Raw genomic sequence first — 17,915 nt, 5'->3', positions numbered from 1 at the left:
TCTGTTTTGCAGCAAGGAGGGCTCACCTTTCAGGGTCAGTGCTTAAAAGGGTATTCCTCAAAGGACTCTCATTAAATTGTGGGTGGGGGGGAGGAGTTTCCATGGCAAATGCTCTGCATTTTTTTTACATCCTGATAAATGAGTATACCTGTAATATCTAGGCAGGATTTTGCTGAATCAGCAAGATGCAAGACTACTCAAAATTGTTGGCTGCTGGAAGTTAATTTTTACAATTTTTTTTTAAAAAGAAGGGATCACATCCAATGTTGATCCTACTCAGAGTAGACCTAGTGAAATGAATACCTATCCATCTTAATTTCAATGCATCCGCCAACTTACTTGGATATACCCTTAAGTAACTTTAAGCCTTTCCAGACAAAAAGTGTTTTGCTGCTTGAAGCAATGTACAGTGGCACCTTGGAAGTTGAACGGAATCAGTTCCAGAAGTCCGTTTCACTTCCAAAATGTTTGGAAACCAAGGTGCGGCTTCCGATTGGCTCCTGCAGCGAATCGGAAGCCGCGGAAGTCCCGTCGGACGTCCAGGTTCCAAAGAACGTTTGCAAACCAGAACATTCAATTCCAGGTTTGCGGTGTTCGGGAGCCAAAACGTTTTGAGTCGCAAGGTGTTTGTCAACCAAGGTACGACTGTATTTTCTTATGAAGCTCCATTAAAAATAAAAAACTGTTATAAGAATGTTAAAGAGTATGAGAGTTGGGTCACCTTGTTTAGCACCTTTGTCTTCAACAGTGGCCAACCAGATGCCCCAATGAGAAGCCAACAACCAAAATCTGAGCACAACAGCAGCAATTCCCCCCACCTGTGATTCCCAGCAACAGACGCAGGATTAAGAAGGGGGGGGGGGAAACCACATTTCAACTTTTATAGAATTTCTAGATGCCCCGGGGGCATACTTTATTGCAAATCAGTTAACAAAACAAAAACAAAAAACAAAAAAATACATCCTTTTGCAAACTACACATTTTGCTTGAACATTTTTATTATGGAAGGGTGCTTTTTTTACCACCCACATCCATCCCATCCCACCCACCCCCACACTTAAGAAACTACACTCTAGTTTATAAAACATAAAACAATGAACACCAGAGGGTGTTTAAAAATCACTTTGCTTTAGGGATGTCCCAATATCAGCACTTCGCCATGCTTCGTAAGAGGTGGGTATTCAAGAGGCTTCCCCACAAGCAGGGTGTGCATGCGCGATGCTTGAGTGTGTCAAGGTGAGGTCCAGCTGGACAGAGGACCACCGTAGCACAATAAACGCGCAGAATATTGGAATGCCCCCACCCCAACAAAGCCAGCAACTTGGATATGTTAGTACAGTGGTACCTCGGGTTACAGATGCTTTGAGTTACAAACTCCACTAACCAGGAAGTGGTTGCTCCAGGTTAAGGACCTCTGGAACGAATTAAGTTCTTAACCCGAGGTACCACTGCATAAGGGAAGTGTTTCTGAATCAGGAAGCCCCTGCAAAGTCAATGGCATGAGCGCCAAATGAAATGTGTGTCAGATTGAAGTCTTCAAGGGTGGCTCACTTGGCAAATCCTGCCAGTGAAACTAACTCGTTCTCAAAAGAGTGCTGTGGTCACACAAAGGCCTTGTTCAGTTCAATGACTCTCTCTCTCAGTGAACTTTTTGGTGGATTGGGCTCCTTCTCTTGAGCAATATTTCACCACCTCTAAACCACTTTCACTTTCAACTTAAAACCGTTTTAGATTTTTTAAACAAAATCCACCCTTTATCTCTCTTTTCTTTAAGTAAAAACAAAACAAAAAACTTATTTACAGAACATTAGCTTTGCCATAGGCTTATACTATATATTTATATATATAATAATTTTTATTTTGTTTACAAAGTCGACCCCCTTTCCCCATTCTCCTTATTGCCATAAGAGCAAACATCCAACGTGCCATTCTGGAAGACTTTGCAATCTCTCTCTCTCTCTCTCTCCCCCTGTCTTAAAAACAATGAATTCAGCCCCTTTTTGCTTTCTGGGGGTGTCCTGTGATGACAAGAGTCCAACCCAAGTCGGGCTGTAAAACTCATTTCAAAGTCAGGAACACCTAAGTGGGGCCTGGCCAGTTTGGCACTGGCATCTCCCAAAGGGCCATCCAAGGCAAATGTTTTGCCAGCCCATCAAGGTCTAGGTATCCCTACCCATGCCCCCGTCACTGCCCTCCTGCATGTGGGGCGGGCAGAAAGATTGGAAGGGGGGTGGGTTGGAACTGCTGCCCTAGATTCTGGCAAGCAGGGTTTAATTTCCACCCAGAGTTCCACTCTCCAGCTCCCAATATTCAAGTGGGACAGGAACACAGTGAATTCCACTGAGGACTCTACAGATGAAAGGTGAGAGCCACTCACGAGATGAGGGGGTGGGATTTGCAGTTGCTGCATTGGGCTACACTGGAAGCAACAGGGGCAGGAAGAAGGTTGAAGCGGCACCCTCTCCAAGACATGTCCCTGAGTGCAGCACCTTTTCACTCTCTTCCATAGAAGTGAATGGGTTGCTAGGATCAACCCCTTCTGGGAAAATTACAGCGCTGTGATATTTATAGGTGAGCCTATTGCCACGTGACTAATGGCCTGGGGCTCATACCCTGAGGTTTCTCTACACTGCACAGACACACCAACCCTCCCTCTGGGTAACCCTAACCTATACAGCTTATGTTTTCACACAGACACATATTATCTCCTGCCTGTCATAATCAACAGCATTTTGTTAAGTCTTCTCATAGTAAGAAATGTGGTTCTTAAAATGGCAACACCCCCCAAGGTGATGGGTGCTTTAAAAATAGCACGATTGGGACAATTTAGAGAAAAACCACAAAGCTATCCTGGAGTCAAAGTAAAGTTTCTTCCTCTGCACCAAAAGCCTTTTTGAGCACAAGACTTTTTTGGAGAAAGGAAGTTGGAGGGTGGGCCCCAAATGGGATTTCATTTATAGCTTAGAACCCGTGATCCTGATTTTTGATCATAGGCAGTATTTCAAATAAATAAAAAAGAAGTAAAGCTTGCTATCATGCAAAAAAGGACAAGCAAGATAAACTATATAATACTGAAACTTTAAAACAGAGATTCATGGCTGCTGTCTCATAATATTCCCCGACTCTATCCACCCTCATACAAGGGAATATTTTAAAGCACTTGACAAAACAAAAAAACAAAACAAAACAAAACCCAACAAAAACCATCAACAACCACCCTCCCCCCCGCAAAAAACCATCAACTTACGTTTAAATTAAAATTTCCCTTCAAAGAGGTAAACTTTTGTTGAAAAAATGTGCCCATCCTCCCTATTTTTCCCAGAATTAAAAACAAAAACAGGAAAAGAAATATCTTGTTCAATAAATAAATGTCACTATATAATCATGGGTCTTTGCTTACAGCTTTACAAAAGAAAACCTCTCTGCACAAGAACATCCTTGTGGTATAAAAGTTTTTGTTTTTGTTTAAAGAGGATGTCCTAAAAAAAAAAAAAGTAGTAAGCAAGAGAGAGCAAAGCAGGCAATCAAACCCCATTAATAAGATTTTAAAATTTGGACCACAGCAAATGCATCCCACTGAGCTCTCAACAAAACTTATAAATAAAAAAGGCAGTGTTTTCATGTAGTACATAAATAAATACTAACGAAGGAAGAAAAACGTTGCAATATCCCTCTTACATTGTATGTAAAAATACTTTTTCTTTTTATATATATATATATAAAAAAAACCACAGAAACTCAAACCAAAGGTTACTCTGGTTCAACCAAAGAAGCGTCTCCCTCCGAAGGAAACTCTCTGGGGTCGCCTGCCCAAGTGGTTCCCCTCTTGCTCTATTTGAACGCCTCTGGGATGTGCCCCATCTGCGACTGCATGCTGGTGGGCGGGCTTGAGATGCCCTCGGACCAATCTGACAGGTTGGAGTGTGGAGATGAGCTCGACCATTGGTCCGGCGACTCCGGGGAAGGTGTCAAGAACGGGTGGTCTGGCACCTGGAGCTGGTGGCTGGGGGTGTTGTCCAAGGGGGAGGAGTAGCTGTGCTGGGAGGGTGGAGTCAGGAACTGGGTGGTGGTCATGGGCTGAGTGAGGGCAGAGGGCAGGGAGGTGGCCAGGACCTGGGTGTCCTGGGGCAGGATGGTGTGGACTGCCAGAGCCCCGCCATTCACTTGCTGCTGCAAGTCAGGCTGGCCCAGCTCATTCCCCAGGAAGTTTGCACTCCCGGCATTTGGGGCAGTGCTGTGGGTCTGCTGCTGCTGCTGCATGTTTTGCTGCTGGATCTGCTGCAGCTGCTGTGCCTGCAGGAGATGGGGCTGGGCATTGGCTGGCAGGCGGCCGTTGGGCATGGCCTGGTAGTTCATAATCTGGGACAAGGTGGTGGTGGGCAGCCCGTTGTGGAGGGAGGTCAGAAGACCATGCTGAAGGGCCTGGCCCTGCGGGAGTGCCCCCTGCTGCAGGCCATTCCGCATAGGGTTGTATTGGCCCTGCACCTGAATGCCGCTCTGCATCTGACTCAGCCAGCTGCATTGCCCGCTCAGGCCAGGTGCTCCGCTCACGGTGAAATTCATGACAGTGGCGTTGGAGGTGGGCAGGTGGGAGAGCCGCGGGGGCACCGAGTCGAAGGGCTGTTGCATCCGACTGGCACCCAGGCCAAGGTCTTGCTTGCCCACCAGGTTGAGGTGGTTCATGCTCAGGTGGGCATCGGGCATCCCTGGCAGGTGGTTGAGGGGCATGGAGGGCGACAGTTGGAAGGGGGAGGTCATCAAGGGAGGAGATGCCACATCAGACAAGTACCCACGGGGAGACTCTAGGGAGTCGACTGGGGAGAGGACACTGGAGCTGTCCAGCAGGCAGCCTTTGCCCTCCTGCGACTTCTTCCGGCGGGCCTTGAGGTCCTTGGAGGACTCCTTCCCATTGCAGATCAGTCCCTTGGCGCTGGGCTTCCGCGCCTTTTTGCCCTGCATAGCTGGCTTCAGGCTGCCGATGTAACTGCTAGGCGAGCAGAGGGGCGGGGAGAGGGTAGGTGCCCCCAGGGGCCCGCTGTGCAAAGGAGGGCTGCGCACCAGGTTGTACTCGTCCAGGAGGCGGACGATATCATGGTGCATGCGCTCCTGGGCGATGTCCCGTGGCAGGCGGTCCATGTGGTCTGTGATGTCCCGGTTGGCGAAGTTGTCTAGGAGGACCTTGGCCGTCTCGTAGCTCCCTTCTCTGGCCGCCAGGAACAGAGGGGTCTCCTCCTAAAGGCATGGGAGGAAAGGGAAGAAGAAAGCAGACTTATTAGAGGCTCTTCTCCAAAATGAACAGGGTTATGCAGCTGAAATATTATTAGTCATTCCTTACATTTATCAATTTGCTTTACACAATGAAAGGTCAAGCTGCAGCTTAAGAACATAAGAAGAGCTCTGCAGCTGGATCAGGCCAATGGCCTACTTGGTCCAGCATCCTGTCCTCACAGTGGCCGACCAGACGCCCCAACTGGAAGCAAAAGAGCCCTCTCCCCTTTTGCAGTTTCGAGCAACTTGTATTCAGAAGTGTTGCAGAGCATAGCCATCATGGCCAGTGGTCACTGATAATCTTCTCTTCCATGAACTTAGTCTTGTCCTCTTCTAAAGTCATCTAGGTTGGTGGCCATCCCTGCCTCTTGTGGGAGGGAGTTTTATAGTTTAACTATATGCTGCATGAAGGACTTTCTTTTGCCTATCCTGCATCGTCAAACGGATGCAATTCAAGTTCACTTAAACCTAACTCCCTGTTTCCCGTCCTAAATTGCAGATAAACGATAAACTTCTCCTTCTGCCCAGGGAAGCCCACAAGATGCCAGGGCACCTCTCTCCTACTTCGCAGCTTATTCCAGCAAAGCTTCTGACCCTGTCATTGAAGATCCTGGGCTTGCTGGTCCCGTCCTTGGCTGGATGGCCAGTGGCTCTGCCTCGCACTGGCCCAGCCCTGCCCCAGGAAGAAGCCCCCTCCCTTCTCACCTTGTTATTCTGCATGTCTTTATTTGCCCCGTTCTTCAACAGCACAACAGCGGCATCAATATTATTCACGGCAGCAGCCCAGTGCAGTGCTGATTTCCCTATGGACACAAAGGCACAAATGTTAAGGCCATGACCATGAGCCCCTCACCCTTCCCCAGAATGCTTTGGGAATGCCAGGTACCTAGGTCATCAACCGCATTGACATCTGCGTGGCAGCTGATGAGGTCTTCCAGCATGCCCTCCACAGCCAAACGGGCAGCCAGGATGAGAGGGGTGGTCCCATCGTGCATGCGGGCATCCAGGTCGGTGGCCCTGTTCCTGATCAGAATCTGTCCCAGGAAAGAGAGACATCTTGGTTATTTGACATCCTGGCAGGGCAAGAGAGTGAATGTCCGTTCTACAGCCACCCAGCTGAAAGCCACATGAAGCTAACTAGAAACTCAAAAGTCCCTGCTTTGCATTGCAGGGGGGTTGGATGAAAAAAGAAAAACCTCACTGGGAAGGCAGAATGATTGCCCAGCAATGAGCACAGCAATCTCTGGGGGCTTTTGCACTAGAGTCCCAGAATGATAGGAATCATAGAATTTTAGGGTGGAAAGGGACCTCGGCTCATCAAGTTCAACCCTCTCCAACAGGGAGGGAGCTACTCAGCCCTCCTGCACTGCTCCCAAGCTCTGGAAGCACTGGACTCGCCTTACCTGGAAGACCCCCTGAGCGTCGGCCGAGACAGCAGCGTGGAGTGGCGTCTTCCCCATGTGGTCCTGGATGTTGGCATCGGCACTGGCTTCCAGCAGTCTCTTGGCTGCGTCTGAGCGTGAGTAGCGGGCGGCCAGGTGGAGGGCTGTCTCCCCAGTGCGGTCTGTTTGGTTGTGCAAGCTGGCCCCCTGGTAGATGAAGTCTGAAATCACGGCTGGGGCGTCCTCCTCCTCTTCACTGTTGCCCATCTCCAGCCCACCTCCGCTGCAGGAGGCGATCATCAGTGGCGTGAATCCATCTGCCAAGGCACAAGTGGAGGGAAATCTGTCAGAAGCGCAATGACAGTGCCTGGATGCACTCCCATGATATCAAAGCACCTGGGCCTGAACTAAGCCTGAAGATTGGTGATTGGGATCTAAGAACAAGTGTCTTGTTTCTGGACCAGACCAAAGAGGGCCCATTCAGTCCAGCATCCTGTCCTTACAATGACGAACCACATGCCTCTTCTGGGAAACCTGAAAGCAGAACGTGAACCACAAGAGCAACTCTCTCCTCCTGCCATTTCCAGCTACTGATATTTGGAATCATTACTGCTTCCAACTATGGAAACAAGAGTATAGCTATCATAGCTAGTAGCTGTCAATGGAGAAAGAGAAGGCTATCAAATTTGTCTGATCCTCTTTTAAAGAGCTGGGCTACTCCAAAGTCCTGTTCCCCTCCCAAAATCCCACCTGGCCTGTATGCTGTTTGGTTCTTCCCCTGGGCCAGCTCTAATGCCCTCCCTCCTGGCATTGTCCTACTTTCCCATGAAAAAATCACGGCAAGGGAGGAAGAGAGAGGCTTTGACACCCACACACCCTCCTTACCTGGTCCTCGCACGTTGACATCCATACAGTCAGCATCAATTTCCCCTTGGGGTGGGGTGGGTGCCATGGAGGAGATGCGCAGGTCGGCTGCATCCAGGTGCTGCTGTGTCCACTGCCTGTGGTCAGCCTGGTCATTCATGTCCGGCAACATGGCCTGTTCTTCCACCTGGGAAGAGAGGTGACTGAGGTTTTAAAGGATCCTTTCGGACACAAAACTGTACTCTTTCTCGCACACTGTGCTGCTGAGTTGAAAACAAGAGTTATCCCCTCTGCCCCCAACTTCAACAAATATAAAATGAACCCTGCCACTACACAATATGGAAAGCTAAATTCTATTATCAGAATGAGAGTTGTTTAATTTTGCATAAGCGGGTTTTCCAGTATTTCCTGAAACTGGAGAGGCAAAGGGGGAGAAGGCAAGGAAGGAAGGAGCAATGTGCTGATCTTCTGCTGAGGACAAGAAACTTGCTTTTTTAAGACAGGACCAAAGATAGGGGCCTCTTAGTGAAATCAGGCAGGGAGATCTACAGATGCCCATAGGGGCCTTGGCTGTTGTGGGATAGCAAGGTAAGCCTGGGGGGGACCTGGGGGGTTTCAAAAAGTTCCATTGGGCCAGGGATGAGGGAAGGACTCGCAGTGCATACCAAACAGGATGGAAGAGACCTATGAATTAGTGAGTGCCTTTAAGGCTGAAACGGCATGGAAACAGCAGCTTGCTGGCTTACCCTGAACTTCTTGGTGTCTAGTGTCTCCTCATCACCCCACTCATTCTGGTTGTCGTCCATCAGGGTCCCATTGGAAGCATTTTTCAAGGGTCTTCATGGAGAAAAAAATAGGAAATTAGATCCACCTCTAGAAAAACCAAACTCTGCATTTTTTCACCAAGGGCTAAATGGAGTAATTAAGGATGATGATGATTTAAAAAGTTTCCCCTGCCATACTTAGACTTGTCCAAGCTGTGCCACACCCTAGGTGACATTTCAGACATCATTTATCAGAGCTGGGCACTGTACATGGGAACTTGCTTAGAAGCAGGAAGAGAAGTGAAATTAAGGACCAAGCCTCTCCAAAGTCCTTCCACCAGCCTCAGTGTGCTATTTCTGCCTTGTGTGGATGATGCACCAATCTGCTTTTTATATATGCCGTAAAACCTTGGTGCTACCCTTGGAGAAAGAAGACAAAAGCAATGGCCAGGTTGTGCCCAAACCCAAAAGGATCCTTCTTTCCTCCAAGCCAAAGGAGGACTACAGTAATGGATCTAAGTTAGCCATGCTCATTAATTTCAGTGGGTCTACTCAGTGAAGGGCTAAGCCCCTTGCTCTGAACTGCCCGGCCTTCTGGCTTCCACCACCCTTCTCTGGACACTCCACATGTTCATTTCAATGGCCTGGAAAAACAACCCTTAAATTGGGCTCAGAATATCCCTCCCAAAAACGTTTTGACACCAGATTTCCCTTCCTCTCCAGCTTGTCATCCAGAGAGCTGTGGCACAGTAAAAATTTAAACCAACTTTTTTTTAATGTGCAGAGTGAAAAGCTAACATCAAGCCTTTGGCAAAACTTTGTGCCCTCTGGATTTTTGCACTACAACTCCCATCAGACCATTGTGGCTGGGACTAATGGGGGTTGTAGTCCGAAACATCTGGAAGGTACCGGGTTGGTGAATAAAAAGAACTATGGCCCCCAACAACAGCAACAACCCAGGAAGGAGGCAGGAAAGGGCCTTTCCCTCCCTCCCCACCCAACCAAATGGCAACAAAGGAGACCCGGGAAGAGGTGAAGAGGGGGATTACTCACTTCAGCCCCACAGAATCCTCCCCCAGGGGCTCTCTGCGCTTCTTCTTGCTGGACTCGGTCACTTTGAAGCCCTCGGGGAACCAGAGCTGCCCATGTTCCCTCCGCCGCTTGCGCGATGCCAGAACCCCGAAACCAATGAAGAGGAGGAGGAAGACACCAGGCACCACCATGTACATAGGGTACCACTGAGTGCTCTTTTCGGGGTCAGTACTTTCACCTAGGAGAGAATGGGAGGCAGAGTGTGACGAGAGGACCTCGAGTTAAGATGCATCTCTGAATGGAGGCAGAAGGCAAAATGCAGTGAAATTAAGTTAATAAGCTGCCAGCCTGGCTGTGTCTTGATTCTTCCGCCTGCAACCGAACCCCCACCCCTCCCCACTCACTGCCCCCAAACTCCTCCAAAGCCCCCTGGAAAAAGGAAGGTCATTTTTCTACGCTGTTCATCAGAATTGCAAACTGTTTCTGTATCTGCAGCGCTGGAGGGGGAGAGGGTTCCCCCCCTTCCTCCTTTCACGGATAAAGGATTAAGCAAACTTCAAATCATTGCATTCACATTGAGCTGTTAAGTCAAAAGGATTGAAGGGGGATTTGGAAGATGCAAACTTCAACACTCTGCGTGTCTGATCGATTACAAGGTTTGGGTTGTGGGGTTAACTTTGCACTCTCTCTCTCTCCCCGCCCCCCCCAACTCCTTCATCCTCCCCCAGCAGTAATGATTTTGGAATCAGCTATGGATGAGAGAGGGGCGGAACCATCAAGACAGAACTTCGAATAAGAACTAAAAAAGAGTTAAAGAGATGCCACTTCCTTATTAAAGAGGAATCAAGTTCTTTTTACGATATTGTTTAAGACAAACATCATATACTGTAACTCTTTTGAATTTATTCCATAAAAATTATATACCATTTGATTGTTGAGGGGGAAAACACCCAATCCCCCAAAACAATGAAATTACCAGCAAAAAACCCACCATTTAAATCATTCCAAAAATAACTGAAACCAGCAATAGGCTAAAAACCATATTCTTTTTGGCTCCCACTTAAAATATGTTTGTTGAGGAAAGTCCATCCAGACATATTGAATGATGACAAGTGTTTTAATCTGGTTTTTAGCCTACTGTTGATTTTAATAATTTTTATATGCCTTTAAATATGTGCTTTAAACTGTCATTTATCTGTATTTCTTAGTCCTTTAATGTTGTCAAGCTTTTATCTTTTTGAAAAATGCTTAGAGCAATGGCTCCAAAATTCTCCCCACAACCAAAAACAGACCACCTGAAAATTGCTGAGGGTCTCAGTGGACCACTGAATTATTTCTCAGCTTGTTGTAGAAACGGAAATGCACCATGCTAGATGCTGTGTGGTTTTTAGCTGCATTCTTAAATTCCTGCCTGCCAGGCAGAAGGCCTTCTTGGTAGTGGCACCCACCCTGTGGAACGCCCTCCCGTCAGCTGTTAAAGAGATGAGCAATTATATAACACTTAGGAAACATCTGAAGGCAGTTCTGTATAGAGAAGCTTTTTAAGGTGTAATGTTTTACTATGTTTTTATATAAGCTGGAAGCCACCCAACGTGGCTGGGGCAACCCAGTCAGATGGGTGAGGTACAAATAATTTATTATTATTATTTTACTGCCTCCATGGAATTCTAATTGCAATGCAATAAAATACAACAGAATAAATAAAAGGGAGTGATAAAAACACTCCCTTGGCTCTGCTGTGACAGACCAGCCCCATCAGGCCCCTCCTGCCCCTGGATTGTGCAAGCTGGTTGTTAGAGGACCAACTGTTTAGAAACTGGTGCCTGTGTTTTGGTTTTCCTCTTCCCTCCTTGTGCCTTTTCCTTTGTGTATCATGCCTTTTTAAATTTTTATTTTAAGCCTGTAGGTAGGGACTGCCTTGTTTTGATTGTATGAAAGCTGCTCTGGGAGCCTTTTTGACTGAAGAGCTTGGTACAAATGCTCCAAATAAATAAACGAATAAGAAAGACACAATTAAAAACATTTAATGCAAAGAGTGTGCCATCTCCCATCTCCAACCTCAGATCCACAGGCATCCATGGGTGGACCACCTGATTAAAGCTCATCCGTGGACCACACTCTGGGCAGCCCCAGCTCAAAGCTTTCATTACAATCAAGTGGTATGTAGCTTTTGTAAAAGAAAGTGAAAAACTGCTAGGGGCAAAAGCTGACTGGGGCAGAGGCCAGCAGGGCTGCTAACGCATCAGCAGGTGTTTCCTGCACATGTGGCAGACTTACTTTTAACAGCTTCGATTTTGTATGGGAAGTCCAGGTTGCCCCGCGAGGCTAAAGCACCGAGGAAGGCTGCCACATCTGTGGTACTTTGGAAGCACTGAGAGGAGGACTGGACACACTGGCGATTGTCAATCTCCAGGTGAACGATTGATCTGCAGGTATTGGAAGAAGAAAAGAAAGTGGGAGTAAGAAGCAATAATATTGGATGGACAGCTTCCTAGGTTCCTATAAAATTCAGTCCCTTTTTTCAGAATGATGAGGACCAGAATCTTTGTTTTTAGGGGAAGCTACAGAGCACCTGCTTTGTATGCAGAAGGCCCCAATGGTATGTCCAAGTTGGGCCAGGAGAGACTCCATGCCAGAAATTCTGGAGAGTCACTGCCAGTCATTGCAGGCAACAACCTCCTTCTCCCTGCTCCCTCTCCCTGCTCCCAGAGAGCCCCAGCTGAGCCACTCACCCGCAGATGTCCACATGGTCCATCTCCCTCCTGTGTCTGTCAATGATGGTCTTATATAGCTTAGATCTTATCTTGAAGACAGCATCACTCACATCTGGCCAGCTCGCCAACGACCGCTTGATGTGGTGCTTTTTGAGCTCCTCTGGCTTGCCATAGTAGGGGAATATCATGTACTCGCCCTGCTCATCCTTCTTGAAGACCACATTGGTGTGAAGAATGCGGCTGAGCTCCCGCAGGAAGTTCAAGGAGTTGTTCTTTAGGTTCTCTGGAGAGGTCAGCACCACCACCACCAAAGTGCCGTCCGCCAGCTTTTCGGGAACGTTGTTGGCACAGTCGAGACCGTCCCACTCACACTCCGCGTTGTTGCAGCCCTGGTCGCAGTGTCCATCAGAGAAGTGGTCCTTGCAGTACTGGTCATACAGAGGGCTGCGCAAGCAATGGGGAGAGGAGGAGAAGGAGTTGAAAACAAAACTGCCCAGTATCTATAATGCCATTATACAAGTCTATGGTGTGGCCACATTTGGGATACTGTGCACAATTCTGGTTGCTTCAGCCCCATAGTCACTCAGAGCAGGGCCTTTAGTGTGGCTGCCCGTCCTTTGGAGCAGGATCCCTGATGAGATACGATAAGCTCCACAATCTGTGCTTTTTGGAAACAGTTGAAGGGCCATTTTGTCCCCAAAAGGCTTTCTCCGCTGGATAAATGAGTATTTGACATGAGCGCCCACTGGTTTGGGTTTCACTTGTGTTTTTACATATATTTGTTGTCATTGTCTTTTGAACTGTTTAAATTATATGTAAATTGCCCTGAGATGATGGTTTATAAGGTGAATAGTAGCTCAAAAATAAAAATGAGAAGAAGAGGAGGAAGAAGGAGAAGGAGGGGTAGAAGAAAGAAGAAACAACCTTTTGCTTCTGGGGCCTCCCTGCTCTTTCCACATACTCTCATCATAAAAGAGCAAACAGGCACATCCTTTAGCCCCAGAAGCAAATCGTTACTGTTATTACTACTACTACTACTACTACAATTTTATTATCTGCCCTTCCACCTAAAGTCCCAGGGTGGGGACTTACAACAATTAAAACATAACTTTGATATCAAAGTGCATCGTGACCCAATGTTAAAAACAGTTTAAACTCCACTCACTTGCACTGCCCCTCCATCTTCTGGCAGTCGAAACCGTCGTACAGGCAGCCGGTGTTGTTGCACTGGGTGTCACAGCGCCCGTTGTTGAAGTAGTCCCAGCACTGGAGGGACTGGGAGCAGTTCTTCCAGGGGTCGTTGAAATTCAGGGAGCAGTCGCCGCCGTCCCAGCCGCAAGCGTGGTTATTGCACTGGGCGTCACAGATCTTGTTGCCGGCGTGGCTGGCGCACACAGGGATCTCACACTTCTCCTCCAAGGGAGGTGGAGTGATGTTCTGGCCAAGGCCACCTGTGAAGTCGTAGTCCAAGATGTGGCAGTTCAGACCGTTGAACCGGGCTGGGCAGTTGCAGCGGTAGTGGGGTGGCTCCTTGGCAGGCTGGCAGGTGCCCCCGTTGTAGCAGGGGCTGGAGTGGCAGGGGCTGCCAGAGGAGAACTGGCAGGCAGCTCCGCTAAAGCCCAGTGGGCAGAGGCACCTGGAGCTCTTCTGGGTGGAGATGCAGGTGCCGCCGTTCAGGCAGCGCAACGGTCCGCAGCCGCGGGCGTCGTTCTCACACGTGGCACCGTCCCAGTCCTGCAGAGGGCAAAGAGTGGAACGACTGAGACTACTCCAAAGGCAGTAATCAAATCACAGAAAAGTAAAGTGGGAAGGCCTCCAAGGGGTCATTATTATTATTTTTATTATTATCATCATCTGTTAAACTTATTTGTTGCTTGTTACTTGAAGGTCTCCAATTGACTTACAGTAATACATGCACACACACAAATATTCTCCTCCCAAAAGGGAGGAGAAAAGGGGGGAAAATCAATATGTTGTCTAACACAGAGCTTTCCCAACTTTTCATGTTTGTGATACACTTTTTAGGCATGCATCACTTTGCGACACCATAATTCACTTTTCCTAGCAAACCAGAGGTTAAACTAACCCCTTTTCAGCCCCAGGAGGAGCACGGGGAGTATTCACATGAGACTCCTACACACTGCAGCCAACACACTAATGTGTCACGATACAGTTTGGAAAGCTCTGGTCTAACACAATACTTATGAAAAGAAAAAAGAAAAAACACACCTGCTATATAAATAACAAACAACATTAACTATTATCGTCAAATAATAAACCAAGAATACACTCACCCACTAATGAGCAGATTTCCTACCCACTAATGAGCAGATTTCACCAACTATTTCTCCAACTTTTAGCTTCACCAACCTGCCCCAAACTCTGTTCTCAGGCCAACTGTTTTATATCAGCAGTGGGTTGGTCAGTGTCCTCCTCCAGGAACTATCCATTATCTCCCTTCAGAGGGGAGCAGCTGCATGGCAAAGCAGGAACGTGGTGGCAAAAGTTTTATCTGCTTTGCTGTTGGTCTGGTTACTGCTTTTGTCCTGCTGCTGGTGGTGGTGGGGGTGCATCTAGCTCAACCCCCTGAATGCTAGAATCCCAGCTAAAGAATGGGCATTACTAACTTAAGTCTGCACATGTTGGTGGGTCCACTCTGAGCAGGACTAGCATTGGTTGCAACCCTAAATTTGCAGTTTATGCTGAAGTCAGTAGAGGTCAGCATACTCTTTACTGATAGCTGCTAGTCTCCTAGTGTTCAGATGAGCAGAATCAGTGCCTTTTTTTTCAGAGATCATGTGCTCCCCTGTCCACACTTGCCCGGCAGGGTTGCATATATATACATGGGAACTTCCGCATGTGGAGCAGATGCACTACCTGCTGAACTATGGCCCTTCTCCTAAGAACAAAGCAAGGTTCTAGTCCTCAAAGTTATGAATAAGGGGATGAAATAAACAGAAACATGGGAAGCTGTGTTCTTCCAAGTCAGTGCAATTGATCCATCTAGCTCAGTATTGTCTACACTAACTTGCAGGGGCTCTCCAAGGTTTTAGACTCACTGGATGTGCCCAGCTCTTCCTGGGATTGAACCTAGGGATTGAACCTAGGATTTTCTGCATGCAACACAGCTGATTTACCACCAAACTACGGCCTTTCCTCATCCAGCAACTCCTAAGAATCCAAAACAGATGCTGGCTAGGAATAATCCCACCCAGCCCAGAGGCTGCTTCCGTCTCTCAACCCCACAGCTCGTCCCCTAAAACCAAAAGCTGACTACACACCGGAGGGCACCTGCAGATGTAGCCGTGCTGTGTGTTGCTGGCCACTGCACAGGTCCCACCGTTCTTGCAGGGCTGGTTCCGGCAGCCGTCTACCACCGTCTCACAGTGGCGCCCTGGAAAGGGGATGGAGAAAGCCTCGTCAGGTTGCCCCGCCGTCACCCCCAACATTTCCCCCTGGACCTCAGCAGTAAAACAGCTGCATCTCTCCACCTCCCAAATCCCACGTGCACACTCTTTTACTAGTTAAGGGGGGGGGCTGATGGATAGCTATTGGCTGAAAAGAAGAGGTCTATGCCATCAGGGCAGCCCACTCCACCCCATGTATCTTCTCTAGAAAGGGAAAAGTTGAAGATATTAAGAAGCTAAGAAGAGCCTGCTGGTTCTGGCCAAAGGCACCCCATCTCATCCAGCATTCTGTTCTCACAGTGGCCAACCAGATACCTTTGGGGGACCTGGGCACAAGGGAACTCTTCCCTCCTTGTGATTTCAAGCAACTGGTATTCAAAAGCATTGCTGTGGAGGCAAGAGCATTGCCATCTTGATTAGCAGCAATCTCTAGCTCTCTGTCTAATCTTCTTTTAAAGCAGGCTAGGTTTGTGGCCATCACTGCCTCCTGTGGGGGGGAGTTTAACTATCATCATCGTTTTATTTGTATACTGCCTTTGCACAGTTAAAACTATGTAATTACACAATTACAAAAATGGCCACGAACAATAAATAAAACACAGCCTGCAAAAAATTAATACCAGGAACAGCAACAACCTCCACTAAGCAATACCCCAGCCCAAGAGTCTGTTCAGCAGCCTCATCTTTTGTAGCTGGCAGTCATCAGGCAGGGCCCTGGGCCTCCCCCACAGGCCAGGTGGGAAAAGGCAGGGAGTAGGACTCCCAGCTAAGATAGTCTATGCACTTGGGAGAATTCATTGCAAACAAAAACAAAGTACTTTTTTACACAGTGCATAGATAAACTCTAGGGGGGGGGGAATGCTCTAAAGGAGCAGGATAAGGCTATTAGTGCCTATGTTCTCCCTCCATTGTCAGAGCAGAATGCCCCTGAATACAAGCTGCTGGAAACCACAGGAGAAAGTGCTGTTGTATTTGGATATTGCTTGTGGACTTCCCACTGCGGCACCAGGTTTGGTTAATGTGGGAAAAGGATGCTGGGTTGCCCTGATTCAGCTGAAGATCTCTTCTTATATTCTTACTAGATACAGTCCATGGCTTTTAATATTTGGGTATATGAACCACCTATATTAAACTGCATGTTTGCATTAGGACTGGAGAATACCTTTACTGTCAACATCAGCCAGTAATTCTTGGAGAAAAAGCAAGAGGGAGGAAAACACCAAAGACCACGTGTTGTTGTTTTTTGGAGCCTTGTGGTGCTCACCAGAATACCCCAGACGACACTCGCACACGTAGTCGTTGATGCGCTGCACACAGTTCTGTGTTCCTAGCGGGTCACAAGGGTTGGACAGACACTCGTTGACGTCACCCTCACAGCGCTCCCCAACAAAGCCCAGCAGGCAGATGCAGCTGTAGCCCCCTACGCGGTCCACACACCGCCCGTTGTTGAAGCACTTGGGGGCGAAGGTGTTGGGGTCAAAGGGTGGGCTGCAGTCGTCTATGTTGATCTCACAGTGAACTCCTGTGGTGGGGAGAGTGATGGGGAGCAGAAGAAGGTGAGAGCTGGATCCCAAGAGGCCTGCTTACAACTTGGCCTAGCATTGATCCATTTTCTTTACATTTCCTGGAGGCACCCCCCAAAACAAATAAATTGAAAACCTGTATTCCTGTACATACACCAAAACTTTTAACAGTATGCATCTGTAAAACACATTTTAATTAAGTGATCCACAAGTACTGTGTCCAGTTCTGGGCACCACAGTTTAAGAAGTTTATTGATAAGCTGGAATGTGTGCAGAGAAGAGAGACCAGGATGATGAAGGGTTTGGAAAAGCCTTATGAGGGAGTTGGGTATGTTTAGCCTGGAGAAGAGACAATTGAGAGGAGATACAATAGCCATCCTCAAATATGGAAGATGGAGAAAGCTTGTTTTCTCCTGCTCTGGAGGGTAGGAAGCAAACCAAGGGCTTCAAGTTACAAGAAAGGAGATTCCAACTAAACATCAGGAAGAACTTCCTGATGGTAGAATTGGAGAGCTGAAAGGGATCCCAAGAGCCATATACTCTGCAATGCAGGAATATCAACTAAAGCATCCATGATAGATGGCCACTTAACCTCTGCTTAAAACTTCCAATGAAAGAGAGTCCCCCACCTTCCAAGGGAGTCCATTTCACTGTCAATCAGCTCTTAACATCAGAAAATAAGAGCTGTTCCAACTAAAGACAACCAACCAAACCCTGCCCCACCAATTTCCCTCACTACCAAGGAAATACTGAAAGTGAATACAGGGGTACCTCTGGATACGAACGGGATCTGTTCCGGATACCAGTTCGCATCCTGAAGCGAACGCAACCCGCGTCTGCGCATGCGGCGAAACCCGGAAGTAACACGTTCTGTTACTTCCAGGTCACCGCGGAGCGCAACCCAAAAGCGCTCAACCTGAAGCATATTTAAAATGAGGTATGACTGCAGAAAGAGAACCTA

General features: G+C 47.8%; 1 protein-coding gene across 1 annotated transcript in view; it reads right to left on the bottom strand.

The window, feature by feature from the left end:
* Positions 1–3,059: 3,059 nt before the first annotated feature.
* Positions 3,060–17,915, bottom strand: part of NOTCH1 (notch receptor 1) — a 94,085-nt gene continuing 79,229 nt past the window's right edge. The window contains exons 23-34 of the mRNA XM_053375006.1: positions 16,696–16,953; positions 15,306–15,418; positions 13,190–13,758; positions 12,043–12,468; positions 11,588–11,736; positions 9,332–9,548; positions 8,261–8,351; positions 7,536–7,701; positions 6,672–6,967; positions 6,155–6,302; positions 5,974–6,071; positions 3,060–5,232 (exon numbers count right to left, since the gene is read on the bottom strand). Coding sequence (XP_053230981.1) covers positions 3,832–5,232; positions 5,974–6,071; positions 6,155–6,302; positions 6,672–6,967; positions 7,536–7,701; positions 8,261–8,351; positions 9,332–9,548; positions 11,588–11,736; positions 12,043–12,468; positions 13,190–13,758; positions 15,306–15,418; positions 16,696–16,953 — 3,932 coding nt within the window. The 3' untranslated portion in view covers positions 3,060–3,831. The remainder of the gene's footprint in view (positions 5,233–5,973; positions 6,072–6,154; positions 6,303–6,671; positions 6,968–7,535; positions 7,702–8,260; positions 8,352–9,331; positions 9,549–11,587; positions 11,737–12,042; positions 12,469–13,189; positions 13,759–15,305; positions 15,419–16,695; positions 16,954–17,915) is intronic.

This window comes from Podarcis raffonei, chromosome Z (genome assembly GCF_027172205.1).
Source record: "Podarcis raffonei isolate rPodRaf1 chromosome Z, rPodRaf1.pri, whole genome shotgun sequence".
Lineage (NCBI taxonomy): Eukaryota > Metazoa > Chordata > Lepidosauria > Squamata > Lacertidae > Podarcis > Podarcis raffonei.
This window is presented reverse-complemented; position numbering and strand designations above follow the sequence as displayed.